This window comes from Anneissia japonica, unplaced genomic scaffold, assembly GCF_011630105.1.
Source record: "Anneissia japonica isolate Jap-2015-1 unplaced genomic scaffold, ASM1163010v1 scaffold2834_len698180_cov181, whole genome shotgun sequence".
NCBI classification, from domain to species: domain Eukaryota; kingdom Metazoa; phylum Echinodermata; class Crinoidea; order Comatulida; family Comatulidae; genus Anneissia; species Anneissia japonica.
The window spans coordinates 658,204-668,019 of NW_022704877.1; the positions used below are offsets into that span (position 1 = coordinate 658,204).

A 9,816-nucleotide genomic window follows, 5' to 3' on the forward strand; every position below is an offset into this window, starting at 1 on the left:
ATATATATATATATATATATATAACATGTTATGTTGTTATTTTCCCCAATTTCAATGTGAAAACAACCATTTTAAACATTTTGGTAATGGTTTCTGCCTTAGAGATGCCCAAAATCATAGGCTGATTTTTCACATGTTGTTCTTTAAACAGCTGTATGCTAATTAAATTACTGTAACTTCATAACGAAAGGTCGGATTTAAATGATTCTTTTACCATTTTATAGCCCTCATTTTATTGTTTAACCCTGTATTAATAACCGTATTAATTTTTTCGACGAGTGATTGGCTTGTCTTTGCCACAAATATATTTCCCAATGCTGGTTTACTGTCAATTTTACCAGTAAAAATAAAGAGCTGTCCTTGGAAAAAAAAATAAAACTGATCACTGACATAGGTCTTGGGTAGCCTAGTCAGGCCTTTTTTTAAAAGATAAACATAATTCCAGTCTAAGCCAGGCTACAACATGTTGTACATGTTGTTTTCAAGTCAATAAACCCCACCCACCAAAAAGGCTAATGCATCGCACTGTTTGCCTGGCTTGTCTTCTTATGTACAGTAGACAAAATTATACCAATGATCGAGAGAACACTGATTTATAAGTATATAATATAATACAATTACAATATCCTTAATACTATTTAACATAACTTTACCAGAAAACACTTGTTTATATTTTCTCCTATAGTCTTGAAGACCTCTTTCATTCATATGGAGTTGATGTCGTCTTCCAGGGCCATGAACATTCATATGAACGTCTATATCCCATAATCAACTATCAAGTTACAGCCAGGAACTACACCGATCCTGAGGCTCCGGTACATATTATCAGTGGTGCTGCTGGCTGTAATGAATTTAATCACGTCTGTATTAATCCCATGTTGGGCCCAATCAGTGAGTCAAGTACTTTGTTTTAATATTATTTTATCTCTATTTCATAGTGTCAAATACGTTTCATCAAATTACTACACACACATTTGGCAAGAAATTTTTTTTTTTTTATTAAAAAAAATAGAAAGCAATTAAAAGGTATTCCATGAATGGGTGTAGGCTGGGGTGCAGACGCATCCCATATGACGGCAAATTAGTTCACTAAGTTAGCTTCTTTAAAAGCGAGAAAAAAAAAATAAAGTCATAGGGCTCTGAAAGCCACAGGGCTCCCAGGACCGGAGTTACACCACTTACTAGAAGGTAGCAGATACAGTAGTTCAATGTCGCAATCAAACATTGCTTTATTAGATTTTTTTTTATAGATCGGGGGTATCTGGAGCTCGGGAGAAACTGGAGCTGGGGGCCTAGGTTCAAGGAACCTGTTGAACCTGCGGTAGTCCAGAAGTCCCCAGCTATGGCATCTGCAGTGGGAGAATAATCAGTGTAGATGGTTCGTTCTATATTGTTGTTTTTTTTGTTTTTATCATATACCTTTACTTGCTTGATTTTAGAGCCTTGGTCTGCTTTCCGTGCCTGGTTGCCAGGCCTGTACAGCTATGGTAAGCTAAAGGTGGCCAATGCCACCCATCTCCATTGGCAGCAGATCCTCTCAGTCAACAGCCAAGTAATGGATGAAGTGTGGATCACTCAGAATAATCATGGACCATTCCAGTTTCGCTAAGACTTTTAAATCAGGTACTCACTTCACCCAACAATCTGCGGCCAACGCGATTCCATGGAGAAATTAATGCCATGACCTTCATGCAACGGATTGTTTTTAATGACGATGCAACCAACAATGCAACCGACAGTGCAACCGACAATCAGTAGAGGGCGTCATCTTTTGCTAACGGGTAGTGGCGTTAGATTCGTCTTACGATGGTCGTATGATGAGTGAGTAACTGGCTTAAAATATACTCTTAAAAAAATTGGTATAGAAACATGCAGAATCTTATGCAAGGCTTGTATACTTTCTTAATAGCAAACTTTATGAAACAGTGGCAACAAAATTTTGGTTTTTTTTTTCATATTTCTTATTTTGTGAAATGAATCACTTTACGAAAACCATTGAGGTGGAAGAGAAAATAAAAATACAATTTTCAGTGTATAAAAGATGACACATGGGGTAAAATGTAATTGAGGGCGCATATAGGTCCTCGCTCGAGATCTCATGGTAGTATACACAGTGCAATATGACGTGTAAGGCCATTTCAAACCATCTTTACTATGATTGTTATTCTATGAAATTTTTGTTTGGCTACACAAAATAATTCATTATGCTTTAGTATATTTTTTACACCTTTCCAATGGGCCCTTCTGTTGGTGGATTATACCAAAGAACATGAGATTTCGGTAAATATATAAAACATTACTTACAGTACCTTAAATAATATTTTTTCCACTCTTTCAATTTTACAGCGTAGTGTAAAGCAGTTCAGAAATTTGATTAATAAATGCTTTAAGATGACATCACATCATGACCATATATAGGCACATCATGACTATATATGGGCATACAATATTTTTTTGTCAAAGAAAAATTTGATAGTGTGGACGGAGCTTTATATTAATTGTGGCAGTGAGTGAAAAAAAAATAGTAATTTTTAAATTTTTACAGCTTGCCAAAAAAATTAATGTTTTAAAATTTCGTTTTTCATTTTAAATAATTGTTAAAGTTACTCCTTACAAATTTATGGGTGCAGTTATCAAGACACGTTTCTCTGCACAGGAATGGTAGCCTCTGTCCAAAACTTTACCCAAGTAAACCCACAAAAAAAACTTTGAATTCTAGTCAACCCCTACACAAACCAACTTGTTCCTGGTAGATAGATAAAGAACTCCATTTTGTACCCAAGTATTACTCATACACAAACTAACGTATACCAAAGAACTTCGCTACCCATAGAGTATTTGAATTGTTTAATACTGTAGCTCTCTTACGCTCTAGTCAATTCATACACAATAACACAAAATTTTCAACAATATTAAAATATTTTTGACTTTATCAACATACTTCGGACCTGTCATAGAGGGCGCTGTTACACAGGCACTACTACACATCCCACTTTGTTAGAAATATTAATACAGTGAGGTTTTCCACTATTTAAAGACCACTTTGGGACCGGAATTTTGATAGTTTTTTGCATATTTGATCTTTAAAAATAATCAATTAATTACAGTATTATGAAAATATAAGATATGTAAGTGTTCTTTAATTAGAACGGCCTTTTAAGAGGGAAACGTTTATACGAGAACACAGTGTTATGTAAAATGATTGGTTGAAGATGGGTGTACATAAAGATATGTAAAATATGTATGAGCAAGGTACAATAGTTATAAAATGATCTGGGTGAAAGGTGAAGGGTGCAAGTTGTAAGGGTACTTAAAGATGGGTGTAAAATGTATCGGGTACTTAATAAAGGTAACGGGGTAGAGGTAGGAGAATAACCCATGACTCGGGAGTGTTGACCTTGTACCCAAAATGATTTGGGTGCAAGGTGAAGGGTGCAGGTTATAAGTTATAAGGGTACTTAAAGATGGGTGTGAAATGTATCGGGTACTTATAAAGGTAAAGGGGGTAGAGGTGGAAGAATAACCCATAACTCGCAGTGTCATTGTGCTGAATTGTGTATAGGCGTGCTCCGTGACTACCTAGCCGTTGTAAAGAGGCGCTTATAGTAGCTACATTTTCACATCATTCCACGACGACTGGAGCTGAAGTGAACCATAGCATTGGGGTAACCCCCTACTCTTCCGAAATATGCAGTGGTTCTTTAAAGTGCACACGAGCCATTGTACACTGAACCCCCATTTTAAGTTCTTATCTGAGAACACCTTAGTTCTACCAACTGAACCCTATACGAGGAGCGAAGTTAGTAGCGCCCCTGCCTTACCGCTCGGCCACTTGACTCGTCCTAACTTAATAATAGACAGAAGATGATCGGTTCAAACATGTTAATATGATGATGTTACAAAATGTATGGGCTAAATGATAGGTAAAAGGTTTATCCTGGTACTATAAAATAAACTTGCTAATTAGTAATCACTTTCCCTCGTACTCTACTTGCCTTATCCAAGCCCCCGGAAGTTCCAGCATTTTAGCTTTACGCCACCCACTTTGATTGCATTTTTTTTTTTTAATAGTTACTGATTTTTTCTTAAAAATAGTTGAAAGAATACACAATTAAAATAACACAATAATCAATACTTATAAAACCATTATTGAAGGGTTTGCTCGTTATTTAATTTTCTATTAAAAATTAAGAAGAAAATGTTTCTTTTTAATTAAAATTTTTAGGAATTGTTAAGAATAGTTAAAAGAATACACAATTAAAATAACACAATAATCAATAATTATCACTTATAAAACTTTCATTGAAGGGTTTGCTGGCTGTTTAATTTTTATATAAAAAAAATAAGAAGGAAGTGTTTTTTTCTTTAATTGACATTTTTAGGCCTGTTACTGAATGGACACCTAATTGCCCTGGGCTCCACTGCGTAGCACAGGCTGCACTGCCCATTTCTACGTCTCTAATGGTTATAAAAATAATTGGTACAAGCTGTATAGGTAGTGTATATGTATAAGTACACAATGTATGGTAATACAAAATGATGAATGCTGCGTAGGAAGGTACTTAAGTATGGCTATAAAAGGTACCTAAAAATTGGTATAAAATGTATCAGGTATGTAATAATAGGCAAAAGATAATGGGTACACAAACATTTTTGGGCCTGTTACTGAATGAACACCTAATTGCCCTGGGTTCCAGTGCTTAGCACAGGCTGTACTGCCCATTTCTACGTCACTATTGGTTATAAAAATAATCGGTACAAGCTGTATAGGTACTGTATATGTATGGGTACACAATGTATGGTTACAAAATGATGAATGATGCGTAGGAAGGTACTTAAGTATGGCTATAAAAGGTACCTAAAAATTGGTATAAAATGTATCAGGTATGTAATAATAGGCAAAAGATAATGGGTACACAAATTATGAGGGTACAAGATATTTATGTGTGAATAGGCCTAATGATAAGTAAAAGGTGATGGGTACAAAATGTATGGGTACATAATGATAAACAATATAAGATTACAATGAGGGTTTAAGATTCATAGGTAATTGGTACATCATTGGGTACATATGTATGCAACATGGTGCTTGGGTACATATTGATGGGTGTAAGTTGTATAGGTATAGTGGGTATGTATAAAAGTGAAGGTAAAATTTGGAAATAGCCTGTGCTTTGCAGCTTTAACTAGGCTGAAATGGGCACAGGCGTGGACTAACTCATTCAACAACTTTTTTCTCCCCAAGGGTCAAACCATGTCCGATCAGCTGCCAAAGAGGCACACTTTCGTCTGTTCACAACACCAGGTATTTGCCCTACTCTTCTCGAAGGATGTACTAGGTTTAAAGTGCGCACAAGCCAACTGTGTTCACTGGGCCTGTTTAGTGTTCATATCCGACGAAGGTAAAATATCCGACTTGTTCCACCATCAAAACTATAGGCGAGTGTGCCATTCAAACCAGCATCAACATTATGGCTGTAGTCTGCGACGCCCCTACCTTAACCGCTTTTCCATTCAACTCTCCTAAGAAAGCTAATCTTCATAGATGCATTATCTTCAAAAATGAGATCTTTAAATGTTCATTTATAAAATTATGGTTGGGTTCATTTATAAATCTGAAGTAGCTTTTAAATAACAGCTAAAGCTAACAAGCTTGAAACCTGATTCTATAATACATCCATTCAGGAGATGTTAATTTTAGGATATTTGCATTTTCATTAAGCATTGTTCTATGTGAACAAGCTCAAAACATAGATAAATTATGGTTGGGTTGTGATAGTCTTTAGTTTTGTTTTTAACTTTTTGTTTTGTTGTCTTTTATTAAACTGTTCATTTACTTTAACAATAATTGTTGACATTAGATTTAACAAAATAATATTTGTGACTAATGCGTACTTATCAAGTGCAAGTTGATTTGTATTTCTTCTATCAATGAATATTACAATTACATAGATAGATATTGAAGACCAAATGTGTGTTTTGCTGCCTATAACTCGAATATCCTGTCTCTTATACACATCTAGATGTGTATAAGAGACAGAGTATACACGGAGCTTTATATTAATTGTGGCAGTGGGTGAAAAAAAAAATAGTAATTTTTAAATTTTTACAGCTTGCCAAAAAAATTAATGTTTTAAAATTTCGTTTTTCATTTTAAATAATTGTTAAAGTTACTCCTTACAAATTTATGGGTACATTTATCAAGACACGTTTCTCTGCACAGGAATGGTAGCCTCTGTCCAAAACTTTACCCAAGTAAACCCACAAAAAAAACTTTGAATTCTAGTCAACCCCTACACAAAACAACTTGTTCCTGGTAGACAGATAAAGAACTCAAAAATGAGATCTTTAAATGTTCATTTATAAAATTATGGTTGGGTTCATTTATAAATCTGAAGTAGCTTTTAAATAACAGCTAAAGCTAACAAGCTTGAAACCTGATGCTATAATACATCCATTCAGGAGATGTTAATTTTAGGATATTTGCATTTTCATTAAGCATTGTTCTATGTGAACAAGCTCAAAACATAGATAAATTATGGTTGGGTTGTGATAGTCTTTAGTTTTGTTTTTAACTTTTTGTTTTGTTGTCTTTTATTAAACTGTTCATTTACTTTAACAATAATAGTTGACATTAGATTTAACAAAATAATATTTGTGACTAATGCGTACTTATCAAGTGCAAGTTGATTTGTATTTCTTCTATCAATGAATATTACAATTACATAGATAGATATTGAAGACCAAATGTGTGTTTTGCTGCCTATAACTCGAATATCCCTATCCCTATGATTCGGATTGGAGTTCGCCCTCACTAATCATTACGAAAATAACGGGTAAACGAATATAGGCGTTTTAACGGCTTGAATATATGCTGCCTACAATCAGTTTTAAAGTGGTTATTGTTTAATTCCTATACTTAGGGACTCATAAAGATATTAAAATATTGTCTTATTACAAATTAATATTTGATGGGTTTTAAAAGTTTAAATTTTATTATTTGGTATTTAAGGTCACTGCAGAGAAATTATACTTGAGAACAATGAGATTGCAATAAATTATATTTAATGAAGAACTTTTATTTATGCTGCTATAATTACGTGCCTATTGTTTGTTTTTTTTGTTTTTTTTGTTTTTTTTGTTTTTTAATTCTATGTTGTTAGCGTTATTAAATCTGTATATTTCATAATCTACGACTAACGCTGAAGAAGGACACAGATGTGTGCAAAATGTTTGTCTGAAATAAATTTTATATCTACAATGTCAACGTATGCAATTGTTTTACCTTTGTATCTGTTTTGGTTTACTTGCGAGACATACGTGGAACCAACTACATTGATTTTATTCGGAAGTTATACATTTTACTAATCACTAAAATACGTCACTACGTGACGGATAAGGATTGTCTACATCTAAAGCTAGGCTACGATCTAGGCCTCGGTGACCTCCTGCCTATAAATCCGTTCCTATTCAAGTTTTAGTTTCTTTAGTTTATTAACTGGTAGCTCACACCAACCCTTACCCCTGACAGTTTCCTCTTAGCGAAATATCTCAAAAAATAGATTTTTCCGATTTTCCGAATCACGGCGGTATACAGGAGCCCCCTTTCTCTGTGGACCCGCTCATGCAAATATATGGACCCAACCCAGTACTCACATATACAGGTATAATGAACACTTTCAAAATCCAGTTTAATCTGCATTAAAGTGTCAACATAATTGTGTTCAGTATCGTATCCAATTTGTATCCTGTTTCAATGTTTTCATAGTTTGTGACCCTATTTTGGGTTGCGACTCATAGTTTGAATGCTAGGGCACTAGACCAGTTTAGGTGCGTTTTGACGCAAAAGCCATTTGTCCGGACGCGATTGCGTCGCTCTTTGCGGTGCCGTTCGTTTTAACCGATATAGACTCTCAATGAATTTAAAGAAAATCAATTTTATGTTATTCAGTAATTCCGTTAATGAACTACATGGAGACGTTGTGTTTAATGGTGCTATCATTTCACGGGTTAAATCTATAAAATTTGTTGGGTTTGATAATTGATAAAATTCTCTGCTGGAGCAACCACATTAACAGTTATGTAAAACCATCTCTAGAAAAGCTAGTATTTTATATCGGTTACGTAGGCCTATGTTTCATTTAGAAAGGTGTGGGTGGGTGGGGTGACATTTGATTTGAATTGTTTTGCATTCAATGTCACACGTACAATAAAATGATGAGAAAATATATAAAAATATAAAAGAGTGAAACAATTAATTGAATGCCTGGATGACTCATTTATTCTAGTGATTGTACACCAGACTTATTTCCAGTGGGGTCCAGAAGCCAGGGGAAATTATTGTACAAAAGGGTACTATTTACAGATAGTGTTCAGGCAAGGTTCGGGAAAATAGTTAAATATAAGTAATACGTTAAGCATAAATAATTATATAAAATTTCAAAATTGCTAAATGTTAAAATTTAATTTTTTAAAACCTCTAATAATAAAATAAACATAAAAACAGGAATCCAATAAAATGATAAATGCGAGAAACATTAAAAATTCAGTAAGCAAACATTCCTTTAGTTTTCTCAATTTCGTGGTCAGCAATTTCTTTCAGATAATTAGGTAGAGCACTCAAGTCTCGGATACCAGTAGCAAATGAGGTGTAATTAGCACATTTTGTTTTTGGAACAACAACGTTATATTTCCTTTTTCTGGTGTTGTATTGGTGTTGGTTTGAGATTGGGGGTAACATTTCGGTACATAATGTGGGTATTTGAATTGTTGTAGTAGATATTATGAATAGGATTGAGTTCGAGAAAATTGACACGAAATTTAATATTCAGGTATTCGAGACTGGAAAGCTCCTGTTGACCAATACGAGGCCTTGGGCCAAAATTTAAAACAAATGTGGCAACTTTGTGTTGTGCAGTCTGGCGTCTCAATTTAAAAGTGTTGCTTATGCTACTATACCAATCACAGGCTGAATAGTCAGAAAGGCAAGAAATTAAGGCAGACGTTAAAAGTTTACGAAATTTAAAATTGGGACAGGCTTTCTGTCTGTAAAGAAAATAAAGTCTATAGTTGACTTTTTTGATTATATCATTGGCAATTAAGTTACAGCTAACTGTAATATCGATATTTACCCCGAGATATTAAATATATTATTCCCTTTAACAATTAAACCATTTATCGAAATTTGGAATCAATTGACCATTTTAGTTCAATTTTAGAGGCAAAAATATTAAATTCAGTTTTTTTTACTGTTAATTTCATTTCATTTTATTTAATATCAAAATTGATAATTATTTGTTGTTGATTACGGCAAATACATAAGTTGCATTATCTAGGCCTGCGTAAGTGCTGGTGTCAGTGCTATGTTTAGTGATCGTTGATTGACTCGACTCTGTTGGGCTGAAAACCAGTCTGATGCGGCTTAGGAGTATTTGCAGATTAACAACGTTAACATTTCGAAAAAGATAAAAAAGATAAGACATTTCGTTAACAAGTTACATTTTGTTTACTTAGTAATGATATTTTTTGTTAAGCCTTTTCTCATTTTATCTGTTATCCATAACATTTGAACAAGTGGAAATAAATTGAATTGAATTGAAATAACTGTTTTAATTGAGAGTGATTCCATTAGTGCGGTGACGGTTGCGTTCCGCGGGTGACTCCGCATAACCGCATGCACTTTCTATTTTAATCACTCCATGGAGCGATTCATCCGTTTTGATTTCATCCCGCCGTGCTGTAACTTCACACACTGTCTCTTATACACATCTAGATGTGTATAAGAGACAGGTTCAGGCAAGGTTCGGGAAAATAGTT

The 9,816-nt window shown here is 34.2% G+C and overlaps 1 protein-coding gene across 3 annotated transcripts in view; it reads left to right on the forward strand.

Annotated features, from left to right (window-relative positions):
* The window catches only part of LOC117104795 (acid phosphatase type 7-like), a 41,669-nt gene extending 36,637 nt beyond the window's left edge, over positions 1–5,032 (forward strand). For all 3 annotated transcript variants that reach the window (XM_033245642.1, XM_033245643.1, XM_033245644.1), the window contains 2 exons: positions 686–891; positions 1,440–5,032. In XM_033245642.1, coding sequence (XP_033101533.1) covers positions 686–891; positions 1,440–1,609 — 376 coding nt within the window. In that variant the 3' untranslated portion in view covers positions 1,610–5,032. The remainder of the gene's footprint in view (positions 1–685; positions 892–1,439) is intronic.
* Positions 5,033–9,816: the final 4,784 nt, after the last annotated feature.